The sequence below is a fragment of the Hyla sarda genome, chromosome 1, assembly GCF_029499605.1.
Source record: "Hyla sarda isolate aHylSar1 chromosome 1, aHylSar1.hap1, whole genome shotgun sequence".
In the NCBI taxonomy this organism is placed as follows: domain Eukaryota; kingdom Metazoa; phylum Chordata; class Amphibia; order Anura; family Hylidae; genus Hyla; species Hyla sarda.
In genome coordinates this window covers 294,170,758-294,187,086 of record NC_079189.1, presented here as the reverse complement: position 1 = coordinate 294,187,086, position 16,329 = coordinate 294,170,758, and the positions used below count along the sequence as shown (strand labels likewise).

Genomic DNA, 16,329 nt, shown 5'->3' with positions numbered 1-16,329 from the left:
CAACGTGTCAGGCTGTCGCAAATCAAGCGCCTCACTGGCATGTTGTTTCGCCGCTGGATATCTGACAAGTGCACCATGGCCGTGTAGGAACACCTGAAATGGCCACACACCTTCCTGGACTGCTTCAGGACATACTGTAAGCCTGGGTACTTGAGCACAAAGCGGTGTACAATCAGATTACACACATATGCCATGCACGGCACATGTGTCAACTTGCCCAACCTCAATGCCGCCAACAAATTTGTTCCATTGTCACAAACCACCTTGCCGACCTCCAGTTGGTGCGGAGTCAGCCACTGGCCGACAGGAGCGCTGGTGCGGTGTGACTCTCCGCTTTGAGGCAAGTCAACCCCAAGATGGCATGACACTGACGTATCCGGGATGTGGAATAGCACCTGGGGAGCTGGGGGGGGGGGGGGTGCCGGTGATGTGGAGCAAGACGCAGCAGTGGAAGAGGACTCGGCCGAGGATGTTATGGAAGAGGATGGAGTAGGAGGACTAGAGGAGGTGGCAGCTGGCCTGCCTGCAAGTCGTGGTGGTGTCACCAACTCCTCTGCAGAGCCACGCATTCCATGCTTGGCAGCCGTCACCAGGTTTACCCAATGCACAGTGTAGATGATATACCTGCCCTGACCATGCTTTGCAGACCAGGTATCAGTGGTCAGATGGACCCTTGCCCCTACACTGTGTGCCAGACATGCCATAATTTCCTTTTGCACAATGGAGTAAAGGTTGGGATTGCCTTTTGTGCAAAAAAATTTCAGCCGGGTACCTTCCACTGTGGTGTCCCAATGGCTACAATTTTTTTAAAGGCCTCAGACTCCACCAGCTTGCATGGTAAAAGCTGGCGGGCTAGCAGTTCCGACAAGCCAGCTGTCAGACGCCGGGCTAGGGGGTGACTTTGAGACATTGTCGTCTTGCGCTCAAACATCTCCTTGACAGACACCTGACTGTGGGCAGATGAGGAGGAACTGCTCAAGGCAAGAGACGGAGAGGCGGATGGTTGAGAGGGGGCAAAGAGGGCAGCAGTGGTTGACCTGGCTGAAGATGCTGGACCAGGAGGAGGATGGCTGCTTTGACTTAGTGATGCCGCGAACATAAAATTTTCGGTTCGCGAGCGGCGAACGCGAACTTCCGCAAATGTTCGCGAACCGCCATTGACGTCAATGGGCAGGTGAATTTTAAAACCAACAGGGACTCTTTCTGGCCACAATAGTGATTTAAAAGTTGTTTCAAGGGGACTAATACCTGAACTGTAGCATGCTGGAGGGGGATCCATGGCAAAACTCCCATGGAAAATTACATAGTTGATGCAGAGTCTGGTTTTAATCCATAAAGGGCATAAATCACCTATTATTCCTAAATTCTTTGGAATAACGTGCTTTAGCCCCCTTTAGGCAGCACATAGAGCCCCGCTTTAGGCATCACATAGTTAGATCTCCCCTTAAGGCAGCACATAGATTCCCCCATATTAGGCAGCACATAGTTAGAGTCCCCCTTTAGGCAGCACTGTTTTTATTTCACAGCCAAAAAAGGTATTTTTATTTTTTTATTTGAACAACTGTCACACCAAATGTGATTTAAACTAGTGTGACAATGAGCAAAAAAGGTTGGCAGCAGAGTTCCCCTTTTAAGCAGAGGTCCCCCAACCTGGGTGCCTCCAGCAGTTGCAAGACACACGGACTGAACTTATGGCCCTTTTAATACTGTAGTTAGTTGCTTGAAGGAAATTAAGTTTTACACCGGAGTACCCCTTTTAACCAGCGGTTCCCTCCCAACCAGGGGGCCTCCAGCTGTTGCAAGACACATGGACTGAACTTATAGCCGTTTTAATACTGTAGTTAGTTGCTTGAAGGAACTTAAATTTTACACTGGAGTACCCCTTTTAACCAGCGGTTCCCTCCCAACCAAGGTGCCTCCAGCTGTTGCAAGACACACAGACTGACATTTGAGCCCTAAAAAGGGCTTTTTTGGGTGCTGTCCTTAAAGCTGTCCTTAAAGCAAATGTAAGACTAGTGCTTTAGGAGTAAAGTGGACCCTGAATACACCACCTAGCAGCAACCTAGCTATCGCTGTTGCAAAGCCCCCGGACAGATATATTTCAGCCCTTTGAATACTGTAGTAGTTAGTTGCTTGAAGGAACTTAAGTTTGATTCTGGAGTACCCCTTTTAACCAGCGGTTCCCTCCCAACCAGGGTCCCTCCAGCTGTTGCAAGACACACAGACTGATATCTTTCAGCCCTAAAAAGGGCTTTTTTGGGTGCTGTCCTTAAAGCAGATGTTACACTAGTGCTTTAGAAGTAAACTGGACCCTGAATACACCACCTAGCAGCAACCTAGCTATCGCTTTCCCTATTACAGCAGGAGCAGCTTCTCTGTCCCTCCACTTTCTAAGCCTGCAGCATGCCGAATGAAGGTAAAATGGTGTCCGTGCAGGAGGTAGGAGGGTCTGGAAGGGAGGGACTGCTGCTGATTAGCTGTAATGTGTCTGCTGACTCTGACTCACAGGTTCAAAGTTTACCGCAATGTTAAAGTATAGGGGGCGAATCGAACTTCACATATGTTCGCCCAATTCGCGACATCTCTACTTTGACTTTGTGTGCTGCTTGTACTGACGTGTTGATCCCATAGGCGTTTGTGATGTGACATCATGTGCCTTCGCAAAGCAGTTGTGCCTAGGTGGGTGTTGGACTTCCCACGACTCAGTTTCTTCTGGCACAGGTTGCAAATGGCCTCGCTCTTGTCAGAGGCAGACACCCAAAAAAAATGCCACACTGCTGATCTCTGCGATGACGGCATTCTGGTGGTGGCAACAGCATGCGTTGATTGGCGTCCCGTCTGGCTGACCCCGGCTGCCGATGCATGCTGTCTGACTGTGCCACTAGCTCCTTGCGACAACCTCCCCCTGCTTCCAACTTGTCTCCTCCTCCGCTCTGTCTCCCCATCTGAATTTTCCCCTTCTTCTTCTCTTTTAGCGGGCACCCACGTGGCATCCACGGACACATCGTCATCATCAACACCTTCACCGCTATCTGACATCTCAAGAAAGGAAGCAGCAGCGGGTACAACATCATCATCACACCGTACGTCCATGTGTGTAATGCTGCCTGACTGAGACATATCCCTGTTAACTACATCCTCTGGCAATAATGGTTGCGCATCACTCATGTCTTCAAACTGATGTGTAAATAACTTCTCTGACGGATCAAGTAAAGCTGCTGTGGTGCTAGTGTTGGTGGTGGCGGCAGGCGGGCAAGTGGTTGCATGAGAGGTGCCCGAAGCTAAGCTAGAGGAGGAGAAGGATGGTGCGTCAAGGTTTTGAGCGGAAGCTGTAGTAGATTGGGTGTCTTGTGATAGCCAGTCAACTAAGTCCTCAGAACTTTGGGGGTTCAGGGTACGTGGCCTCTGAACACTGGCCATTCTAGGGCCAAAGGGAATCTCAGCACCACGACGGCCCCTGCGGGGGGGCCTTCCTCTGCCTGTCATTTTTTTGGGTTAAATTTGCACAAGTGTCACACCAAATGTGATTTGCACTAGGGTGACACAATTTGCCCTGCAGGCAAAAAAACTGGCAACTGTGACGTGAACTGACAGTGACGACTGGTTTTATTTAACAGCCAAAAAAGGTATTTTTTTATTTTATTTGCACAACTGTCACACCTAATGTGATTTGCACTAGGGTGACACAATTTGCCCTGCAGGCAAAAAAAAATGGCAACTGTGACGTGAACTGACAGTGACGACTGATTTTATTTAACAGCCAAAAAAGGTATTTTTTTTATTTATTTGCACAACTGTCACACCTAATGGGATTTGCACTAGGGTGACACAATTTGCCCTGCAGGCAAAAAAACTGGTCACTGTGACGCGAACTGACAGTGACGACTGATTTTATTTAACAGCCAAAAAAGGTTTTTTTTCTTTTAAATTTGCACAGCTGTCACACCAAATGTGATTTGCACTAGTGTGAAAATGAGCAAAAAAGCTTGCCAGCGGAGTTCCCCTTTTAAGCTGTGGTCCCCAACCAGGGTGCCTCCAGCTGTTGTAAAACACACAGACTGATATATTTTAGCCCTTTGAATACTGTAGTAGTTAGTTGCTTTAAAGAAAAAAAGCTTGCCAGCGGAGTTCCCCTTTTATGCAGTGGTCCCCAACCAGGGTGCCTCCAGCTGTTGCAAAATACCCGGACAGATATATTTCAGCCCTTTGAATACTGTAGAAGTTAGTTGCTTGAAGGAACTTAAGTTTGATTCTGGAGTACCCCTTTTAACCAGCGGTTTCCTCCCAACCAGGGTCCCTCCAGCTGTTGCAAGACACACGGACTGATATCTTTCAGCCCTAAAAAGGGCTTTTTTGGGTGCTGTCCTTAAAGCAGATGTTACACTAGTGCTTTAGAAGTCAACTGGACCCTGAATACGCCACCTAGCAGCAACCTAGCTATCGCTTTCCCTATACAGCAGGAGCAGCTTCTCTGACCCTCCACTTCCTAAGCCTGCAGCATGCTGAATGAGGGTAAAATGGCGTCCGTGCAAGAGGTAGGAGGGTCTGGAAGGGAGGGACTGCTGCTGATTGGCTGTAATGTGTCTGCTGACTCTGACTCACAGGGTTAAAGTTTACTGCAATGTTAAAGTATAGGGGGCAGATCGAACTTCACATATGTTCGCCCGGCGATGCGAATGTGAACATGCTAAATTCGCCGGGAGCTGTTTGCCGGCAAACAATTCGCGACATCTCAAATAGTAATGCATTTCAGGTGCGTTAGCTGCACCCTTAGTTGTACACTTTAGTATGTACAACTAAGGGTGCAGCTAATGCACCTGAAAAGCGTTACTTTATGTCTCCTGTCTTTGGCTTTTAAACAATAAATCTACTTGTTGCATGAGACCTGCTCCGGACTATTTTCCCCTTTTTCCCTAATAAAGGCCAGTGTCACATATATAGGGACTTTTTATTATTTATGACTATGTTACTTTTCATGTAAATTATAATAAAAAGCTAATACATACAGTAGTTGGGAAAGTTCGACCATTAATGGGAATCATGCATAGTGAGCCATAACAGTGTAAAAAATTCCATTACAGTAAACAGTTGAAATTGAGTGCTTTTAGGAAACATAAAATAGAGATCAGTGATTTATCCATTAGTGTTTGTTTAACCCCTTAAGGACCAAGCCCATTTAAACCTTAAGGACCAGGCCAATTTAATTTTTGCGTTTTCGTTTTTTCCTCCTCGCATTCTAAAATCCATAACTCCTTTATATTTCCATCTACAGACCCATATATGGGCTTGGTTTTTGCATTACCAATTGTACTTTGTAATGAAACCTCTCATTTTACCATAAAATGTACGGCGAACTCCCAAATATTTTTTTTAGGGAGGAAATTTAAGTGAAAACCACAATTTTGCACATTTTGGAGGGTTTTGTTTTCACACTATACACTTTATGGTAAAAATTATGCGTGTTGTTTATTCTCTGGGTCAATATGATTAAAATGATACCCATGGCTAGATACTTTTTTATTTTTGTACCGCTTAAAAAAATCTAAAACTTTTTGTACAGAATCAGTAATCTAAAATCGCCCTGTTTTGACAACCTATAACTTTTTCATTTTTCCGTATATAGGGCGGTATGAGGGCTCATTTGCGCCGTCATCTGTACCTTTTATCGATACCATATTTGCATATATAAAACTTTTAGATAATTTTTTATAATTTTTTTATAAAATGTGACAAAAAAAGCTGCATTTTTGGACTTTTTATTTATTTTTTTACGTTTACGCCATTCACCGTTCGGGATAATTAACATTATATTTTGATAGTACGGACATTTACGCATGCGGCGATACCAAATATGTTTATAAAAAAACATTTTATGCTTTTTGGGGGTAAAATGGGAAAAACTGACAATTTTCATTTTTATTGGGGGAGGGGATTTTTCACTTTTTTTTTACTTTTTATTTTACATTTTTCAACTTTTATTTTACACTTTTAATGTCCCCATAGGGAACTATCTATAGCAATAATTTGATTGCTAATACTGTGCAGTGCTATGCATTGGACACAGCACTGCTCAGTATTATCGGTGATTTTCTGCTCTGGTCTGCTCGATCTCAGACCAGAGCAGAAGACCCCGGGAGACAGCCGGAGCCAGGTGAGGGGCCGCCATGCTGGATGATCGGATCGCCGCGGCAGCGCTGAGAGCGATCCGATCATCCATTCAAAAAGCCGCACTGCTGCAGATGCCGTGATCTGTATTGATCATGGCATCTGAGGGGTTAATGGCGGACATCGCGGATGTCGACCATTACCAACGGGGCCCCCGGCTGCTACTAACAGCTGGAGCCTTCCGTGTATGACGCGAGGACCATTCCGATGTTTGCGGTCATACACAGGACGTAAATGTACGTCCTGGTGCGGGAAGTCCCGCTAAACCAGGACGTACATTTACGTCCGTGGTCGTTAAGGGGTTAAAAGATTTTATGGTGGCAAGCTGTGAATTGTACCATATGCTTATGGTACTTATGCTCTTTAAGATGCTTCGAAATAAGGCTCAAAATAATATGCATGCAGAGAGAGGAAATGATATATCTAAGGAGACTTTTGGTAGATTTATATTTTTATCTTTTTCAGCAAAGGCAAAATTTAAAAAGGATTTATAGCCAACTCAAATAAATGAAATGTGACATCATACTGTTACTGACCAAATTCTGTATACTGAGGCCAATAATATCAGTATGCAAGGAGGAATTCATTCACCATATTTATATCACTATCATGCTGTTACTGACAAAATCCATTATACTAAGAGTAATATTACCATAATAAGAGGAATATGATCACTATATATTACCATCATACTGTTACTGACCAAATCCTGTATACTGAGACCAATATAACTAATATTACCAGTATACAAGGAGGAATATTATCACCATCATCATACTGATTTTAATTTAATTGGCTTGGGTGCCCTGATCACATACCTTTTTTGTGCATTTTAATACACCCATCTGTTACTGAGATATTAAGGTTTATAGTTTCTCTGGCAATTCAGGGAATCAGTCAGATGGGCTTGAATTTTAATAATCAGCATAAATATCAGGTGATGAGCGTGATTATAGAGTCAGGGGGTGTGAATGTTGTACATTGAGGGCATGTAGGACTAATACACACCCCCTAACTGTATACTCCTGCTGAATAATTGATAGTCACGCCAAACATTAAATTATTAAGTTCACACCCATTTGACTAATAAAACTATAAACCTACATATCTTGGCCTTCTTTACTATAAGAACTGGGAATTTGAGAGACGGTATATGTTAAGAATTAGTCACAGCAAAAATAAGTTTAGAGAAATTTGTAGAACAAAATAACATTAATGCATATATCATAGTAAAGAATCACATCCCCTCTTCATCCACCCATACCCCTTCCCTTTATCCATCTTCTTTCCTTCTTGTTGAATTTGATGGATATGCATATTTTTGCAACAGTACAAATCAGGTAACTATGACTTCACTGCTGACCTGGATCCAGCCACGGCAATCATCCTCTACTTGGCTTAATGTTGCCAGGCAGCCAGTACCTGCTGTAGTGTTCAATGCCAGATCACACTGAAAAAAGACAGATAAAAGCAGTGTTTGTGTTTATTCTACTCAACAGACATACAGTATAGCCTGCACAGGGGCTCAGACAGGGGCATTGCTATGTCTCCAAAAGACTGGGGCTTGAGCCCATAGCCTAAACCATGCCCCAAACCACACCCTTAGTCACACCCCTTACCATGCCCTCATCTTCACCCAATCGCACACAGCTTCCTCCTTCATTATACTACTACCAGTGGGCAACTGTGCAGTGTGGTTTCACCATACATACTACCATCATACTGTTACTGACCAAATCATGTATACTGAGACCAATAATACCAGTATACATGGAGAGGGTGTATTATCACCATACATTTTACCATCCCACTGTTACTGACCAAATCCTGTACACTGAGACCAATATTAACAATAATAACAGTATACAAGCAGAATTATTATCACCATACATTTTACCATTATACGTTTCTGACCAAATCTGACTGAAACCGAGACTAATAATACTAATATTACCAGTACAAAAAACAAAAATGGCCATCACCTCAAAACAAAATAAAATATGGGCACAGGTGCACACTGCTAGTGTTGTGTGCTCCTAGCATGACTACCTCTACCATTACCACTGACGAATACCACCATACCATAACCACTACCATCACCTCTGATTCACTTCTGATACCTCTGATTAATACCACCACACCATGACCACCACTACCATTACCAATGACTGATACCACTATACTGTTACAGAATAAAAGCCATGATACAAAAAAACAATATTCCCACATACAATCACCACATAGATGTAGATATCAACTGTGCACAGGATCTGTATACCATATAAGGGAATATATACAGGACCATATAGAGGTGGATACCAGCAGTGCATAGAATCTGTATACCATATAAGTAATTACAGTTACATCCAGGGACTCACAATTGAATTTTTTGATTGTCAGTGTCCTTTTTTCGTTTCTTCTCCGTCCAGATTAGACCACCATGCGACTTATTCCAGCCAAAACTAATTTCTTCGCATCTGCAGGACAAACATGTTTCCAGTGCCCTCACCTGCTTCACATAATCTCCCCATCTATAGGCCCCAAACTGTTAACTAGTTAGTAAGGTAGCCAGGTATAAAGGTAATTAGGTAGCCAGGTATGATAGCAGGTAACTATCTAGGTAGTTAGGTAGCCAGGTATGTAGGTAGGTAGGTAGGTAGCCAGGTAGGTAGATACTTAGCCAGGTAGTTAGGTAGCTATAAAGGTAGCCAGGAATGAAGGTAGGTAGTTAGGTAGCCAGGTATGTAGCTAGGTAGCCAGGTAGGTAGGTAGACCCCCTTCCCTTGTGCCAAGTAAAAAAAAGTCAAAAACAAAACAAAAAAAGATACTCACCTGTTCCACGCTGTGATCAGCAAGGCAGCCTGGCTATGTCCTTCTTTCTTCACAGTGCAGGCACGGATGAGTGATGTGATTGGGCCTACACTGGTGGGGACAGAAGTCATGGTCTCCTATCAGTGTAAGCCGCAAGCTTTCACCAGTGTGCACAGGTGCGCATATAGGTGAAAGTGGCAGTCACTCACATGGGGATCTGTGACAAGTGTCCTAGACCCCCATATGCAGAGCGAGTCTGATCACACCCAGGGCTACAGCTCTAATAGGCACCCCCTAGCGATGCCACTGGGTTCAGATGTGATGCAGGTATATTTTTGTCACAGGAAATTAAAAATATTCGGTTTTCTCCATTACCTATCCCTCCTCACACGTCCCATCAGCCATGTGCACATCCAGTTGAGCTGCACCATGATTATCTGACAGTGGATAATGCAGCATGCGTGAGCTGTCTATGGTGACATCCTGAGATGGATATACCAGTAGAAGACAATAGTCCTGCAGCCTTTGATATGGTTGCTGCTGGTATTTACCTTTTCTACTTATCTAGATCACCAGGGTTATTGACATCTAGTCAGTTCCTAAGAAAACCAGGTATATTAGCATTACCGTCTTTGCCATGGACCACCATAATTGTTAGTATTTATCCATTCACTATTCTTTAAGAACTCTTTTTTTCAGTTGTTACAACCTGCAAAACTACTTTACAGGAAGAGTTCTCCCTGAACCACCCACTGATTGCTCCCATAGAATGTTTCAATAAATAGTCAACCCCTTTACAAATGAAAGTTAAATATCCCATGAAAAAATGTGAATATTTTTATAGTTCATTTTAAACATAAGCAGATATATGGTAGTTTTGGCTATATTTGCTAGGGCAATAAGGGATTGCACAGTGTTGCACAAGAGCCCTCAGTTGTCTATGTCTGCATGAACAAGGATTGGTGCAGAGGCCAACATTGGATCTGGCTGAGGCTACAGGAGTTAGAGAAAGTGAGTACATTTTTTTTCTTTATTTTAGGATATATAGTGCTTCTTTATTAGTTTACTTAAAGGGGCATTCCGATGAAAGAAGACATTTTCATATCAACTGGCTCCAGAAAGTTAAACAGATTTGTAAATTACTTCTATGAAAAAATCTTAATCCTACTAGTACTTATCAGCTGCTGAAGTTGAGTTGTTCTTTCCTGTCTAACAACACTGCTCTCTGCACTCTGTCTCAGGAACTGTCCAGAGCAGTAGGGGTTTGCTATGGGGATTTGCTCCTACTCTGGACAGTTCCTGAGACAGACAGAGGTGTCAGCAGAGAGCACTGTGGTCAGACAGAAAAGAACAACTCAACTTAAGCAGCTGGTAGGATTAAGATTTTTTAATAGAAGTAATTTGCAAATCTGTTTAACTTTCTGGAGCCAGTTGATATGAAAAAAAATATATATATTTTTCACCTGAATATACCCCTTCAACTTGTATGTTTCAGCTTGTATATTTTGTAGGAGGCAGGAAAATCTGACTTTCACTACAAAGCTTCTCTCTGGTCCTCTGTTTCCAGTTTAGAGTGAGGTGCATCAGGCTACGAGTCTTCTGCTGAATGAAAACCTTTTTAATTAGTGCCTTGTCTTTTTAGGACTATTTTTGGCTCCTCTCTCATAGCACAGGTTCCTGTTCCCACTTCCAGTTCGAATCATAAGTGCAGCTTAACTTCATAGCTATTCATAAAAGCATAATGTCTTTGAAAATCAGCTTAAACTGACAAAAGGTGCTAATTATCTATCACTTCCTTTCTTTCCTGAGCAAAATTTGTAATTTTTTCCATAAGCAGTAATCTAAATAATGTCCCAGCTGCTGTTAAATAATTAATTTTTAAATTTTTTTTTTAGTTTTAAAAATAATTTCTCTTCTCGATGTTTTTTTTATGTTAGAATGCCAAAGTAGTAATGCCAAGAATTGTAAACCTACATACTGTATTTATGAATGTTACGAATGTGAAATATTTTTAGGTTATTTAAAAAAAATGATGCAATGGCTTCTACCTGGTACAAGGTTGGCAACTTCTGTTTTGTTTATTTTTCTAGACAACTTTGCCAAATATCGGAGACTGACATTTTGTTCTAGATAAACTGAAAAACCTAAAATTGAAAAATAAGGATAGAAAATAGATGTCTTTAGCTGAAGTAAATGAAGAGTGGGGGGGGGGGGGGGGGGGCATTCATCATTGTAGGTGTAAGTGGAGCATTTTCTACACCTATTTTTTTGTGTGCTGGTAATGTGTAGGTGCACCAAATGTATTAAATGCTTGCAGAGCATTTGACAAATTTTGTGCAGGTCACATTTTCTAAAATTTCACTCTTCACATACATCAAAAAGCTAAGCTAAGTCTGGGCTGGTGTAGTTTTGAGACCTTTTCACAAAAGGGCACAGTTCATAAAACCCATCCACATAATGTGTATTGCCAAAATCAGTGGATTACAACTCAAAATCTGCAGAAATATGTAAACCACACCACACAGTTGTAAAGCCACACCCAACCTGGAGACAGATAGGGAGCTGTTTTTAAAAGAAATTAGCTGTGTTTTTCTATTCCTGGATAACCCTTTTAAATTATTCATTCAATTTCACTTAGGATTTCTGAGGCTAGTGACTCAAACACATTGGGGAGTATTCATGAAAAGTGGAGGAGGCGCACAACATTTTACTCCATTAATTCACGTACCGGCACCAAATTTAATTCATGGCGCAGGGCATGTGATAAATCTGGGGCTGATTACATTTCTCTGCAACTTTTTGTGAGACCTGTAACTCATGTAACAAATGTACGACTTTTAACCCTTAACAACGCAGGACGTATATTTACGTCCTGCGCCGGCTCCCGCCATATGAAGCGTCACATCGCGTCGGTCCCGGCGCTCATCAATGGCCGGGACCCGCGGCTAATACCACACATCGCCGATCGCAGCAATGTGCGGTATTAACCCTTTAGAAGTGGCGGTCAAAGCTGACCGCCGCTTCTAAAGTGAAAGTGAAATTATCCCGGCTAGTCAGTCGGGCTGTTCGGGACCGCCGCGGTGAAATTGCGGTGTCCCGAACAGCTTACAGGACACCGGGAGGGCCCTTACCTGCCTCCTCCTTACCTGCCTGAGATTGAGGCAGGAGCAGTCAAGCGCCAATAACACTGATCACAGGCGTGCTAATACGCCTGTAGAATTGGTGACGCAAAAAATAAGCCATAATATGGATTTTTAGGTGGAAAATTGAAAGGGTTATGATTTTTAAAAGGTAAGGAGGAAAAAACGAAAGTGCAAAAACTGAAAAACCCTGAGTCCTTAAGGGGTTAATAATGCTGCCCACAGCCAGTTTCTAAGGCATGTCAGGACTGGTGTAGTAATGCTCCTAAATTAGCGCAACATGTTGTTTAATTCTACACTGAGGAAACAAATCAACCTAAACAAATTTAGACCTTGAAGGGTTTTTCATGGGACAGTTGGGGGAATGTATAAAATGTTGTACTCCATTATTTTGGCTGTCGTTTTTTGGTGAAGTTGTTTTTAGAGACAACTTCATTGAAAATTAACTTTCATTTAGCTGCTACTTTCTTTCCTCTTAGTGTTAGAGGTAACAATAGGAATGAGGAGTGAAATACACACCAGCTTACACTGTAGACAGGAAAATGGACCCTTGGGGACAGCTCACACAAGCTTTAGAGCGAAAGAGGAACAGATACAAGTCAGTTTGCTTGGCAGACCCACACATGTAAAAGTATAGAGAGAAAACAGAGCTCATACAACATGCTGCAGAGTCTGTAGAAGCAAATGAAAGCTAAATTATTAATAAAGACCTATGAAGAAAATGTTATGCATTATAATAAGCACAAAGCAATAATTACAATTTTAGACAGCCTTTTAGATATGTTTCATGTTTGGATGACTCAAATAAAAAGCAACACTAAAGCTTCACTATGTGAACACAGTCTAATACTTCTAGTACAGTCTCATAAATCCCCACTATCAAAAAACTAGGCCTAATAACAGGACTTACCACTGTCCCTTGCAAGATAAGTCTCACCAGAGATTTCACATTTTCTGAATTTCTTAAATCTTGTCCTGCTTTCCCTGGATGAGATATGTGCTTCCTGAAACCTTGAATTCACATATGACAGATACCTTGGACAAATAGTGATCTCCAATGACCATTCGTCACTGTCTTACACAAGCTACTGTAATAAGTAATGGGGGCATTCCAGGATTTTTTTTTATTTGACTATGCTACATGGGCTGTTAAGTTAGGGTAGTTCATAATATAGTGTCTGTACCTGTGTGTGATGGTTTTCTCACAATTCTTACGCGATTTTCGAATATTTATTTTTAACAGCATAAAAAAGCCGAGACTTGACATCACTAGTCAGCTGATGACAGGGAGCCTGCCTGCTTCAATGGGTGGAGCAATCGATTGATGGGAGAGAGATCAATCTGCAACTATTTGTATTTTTGCAACAGTTGTAAGCCCTACAATTGAAAAAGTCAAAGGTCGAGAGGTATTGTGAATCTTGTCCAACATGTCAAATAACTAGCCCCCAGCAACATTACCATAGTCCCCTTGTTACCCTCCCAATTATCATTTGAACGTATCACAATGGATCTGGTAGGTCCATTGCCAAAATCTGCTAGGGGGCACCACACATCCTGGTAGTCCTGGACTATGCGACTAGGTATCCTGAGGCGCTACCTCTGTGACATACCTCGACCAAACTCATAGCTAAGGAGCTAATGGAGATGTTTTCCCGAGTGGGCTTACCTAAAGGGGTGTTGACTGACCAGGGCACCGCGTTTATGTCAAAAGTAATGAAGTTACTGCAGGTAAAACAGCTACGACCTCCGTGTATCACCAACAAACGGACAGCCTAGAGGGGGGGGGGGGGGGGTATGTGAGAAGGTGAAAGGTATCGTAGTGGATGGGTGATATGTGTTACCAAGGCTCCTGGCTTTGGTGAAGTATGAGCCAGTATTCATTCAGTGTCTGTGCTGTAATGCAGACTGACCCCATGGCTGAAGTATGGCTGGAAGGCCAATTACTGGGAAGGGTAGGGTGGGGAGGGATCATTCCCCACAAAACAGGCTGGCTTTTGTTGCCCTTAAAGCTAGGCTGCCTCACCAGCTGAAGGGGATTTGCTAGTTGAAGCTCACAGTGCCAGAGAAAGCTGTGTGTGGAGTCCCTCCTTTTGGTTGCTCCAAGAGTGGAAGCTGCTGAACAGCCTTGATGGAGGCCTGGAAAAGGGTGTGAACAAACACCTGGGAAATAAAGGTGGACTTAAGTTATGTTTTCCTTTGTTCTGCATTTAAAGACTGTTTGCCATGTGCTGAGTGTGAATAAAACACTGGACTTTGATTTTAAAAGAACTGTCTCCTTCCCTCTATACTGCAACTGCACCTATCTGCAAGGGCGAGTCATCACACTATATACAGTGGTCCCTCAAGTTACAATATTAATTGGCTCCAGGACAACCATTGTATGTTGAAATCACAACTCTATGGAAACCTGGTAATTGGTTCTGAAGCCACCAAAATGTCATCCAAAAATAGGATAAAAGTGAGGATTAAAGAAAACTAAGTATATAACTAATAGAGATAAAGCAAATCCTTACATATGAAAGTTAGAAAGATCTGCTGGGAGCTGTAAATCACTGTCTATTTCAGTGTTTCCCAACCAGAGTGCCTCCAGCTGTTGCAAAACTAGAACTCCCAACCTGCACTGAACCAGTGTTTCCCAACCAGGGTGCCTCCAGCTGTTGCAAAACTACAACTCCCAGCCTGCACTGAACCAGTGTTTCTTAACCAGGGTGCCCCCAGCTGTTGCAAAACTACAACTCCCAGCATTCACTGAACCAGTGTTTCCCAAGCAGGGTGCCTCCAGCTGTTGCAAAACTACAACTCCCAGCATGCATTGAACCAGTGTTTCCAAACCAGGGTGCCTCCAACTGTTCCAAAACTACAACTCCCAGCATGCCCAGACAGCTGAAGGCAAAAAAATTCCTTCCTGACTCCAAATATGGAAGTCAGAATAAATCCCTGGATCAACGTTCTGTCCCTATTAATCTAGTATACATAACCAGCAATGTTATTGTGGTGTCCCGACACCGTATTTCATACTGTGCCTTGGTAGGGGGGTCCCCAAAGTCAGAATCCCTAGGACTGTCGGGGTCCGCTTCCTTAGTTAGCCCCTAGTCACCCCTTAGTAAGTTAATATTTATAACAATTATCATTGTAAATATGTATATTGCATTACTCACTTGTTTTGCGTCGCAGGACCTTAGGTCATGTGACCCGTTGCTCAGAACTCTATGGTATGTTGAAGGACCTTAGGTGGTTCTTGTGTCACATGTTCACCCACAATGCTGTGTAACGGTGAGTGACAGTTGTTATGGACCAATCCAAAACGTCCAGCCCCTGCCCATCTCTTGGGTTGCTGTCACTGAACGAGGTAGGACCTCCGCAACTTTCAAGCAGGGCCGGCCTTAGGGGTGTGCGAGCTGTGCGGCCGCACAGGGCGCCATAGCAACAGGGGCGCCGGGCGGCCGACACATCTCGCACCAAGTATATATAATTTGTATTGCCCGGGATTTAGCCCTGCTTCGTGCAAGCAGCGCTTAATGCCAGTGTAATGAAGAAAACTGTGCCCTGTAGCGGAATGTGACCCTCCGCACAGGGACACAGTTTTCTGCTTTGCAGATCGCTCCTTCTCATTACATTCCCACTACCCTCCCTCAACTGTGTCCCTATGCAGAGGGTCACATTCCGTTTCAGGGCACAGCTTTCTTCATTACACCGGAAGGCTTCACTTACCCCGACCTCCTCAGTGTCTCCGGTTGGCTGGTGGCCAAAGTCTGAAGAGGGACGTGGCGCATGTGATGTACCTCCGCAGACCCGCATAGGACGTCAGTGACGTCACTCGTCAGGGCGCCGCCAGAGAGAAGAGAAGCGCAGCGCAGGTCAGGTAAGGTTGTCTATGTGCATGTGTGGGTGTCTGTGTGTGTGTGTGGTTGTCTGTGTGTGTGTGTGTGTGTGTGTGTGCGCATGTGTGGTTGTCTGTCTGTGTGTGCATGTGTGGTTACCTGTGTGTGTGAGTCGGTGGGGGGAATGAAAGTGCTACCGAATTTGGGGAACCTGCTACTACCTAATGTGGGGAAACTGCTTCTTCCTAATGTGGAGCTATACTGCACCTAATGTGGGGAGCTATACTGCACCTAATGTGGGGAACCTGCTTCTTGCTAATGTGGGGCTATACTGCACCTAATGTGGGGAACTATACTGCCAACCTAATGTGGGGGAGCTATACTGCACCTAA

The 16,329-nt window shown here is 43.5% G+C and overlaps 1 protein-coding gene across 2 annotated transcripts in view; it reads left to right on the top strand.

Moving 5' to 3' along the window:
- The window catches only part of KISS1R (KISS1 receptor), a 211,615-nt gene that overhangs the window by 122,909 nt on the left and 72,377 nt on the right, over nucleotides 1-16,329 (top strand). The window contains exon 3 of one of the 2 annotated variants that reach the window (XM_056517899.1): nucleotides 2,976-3,083. The exons of the other annotated variant lie outside the window; for it this stretch is intronic. Within the exon in view, the coding sequence (XP_056373874.1) occupies nucleotides 2,976-3,083 (108 nt within the window). The remainder of the gene's footprint in view (nucleotides 1-2,975; nucleotides 3,084-16,329) is intronic. 2 annotated transcript variants of the gene reach the window in all.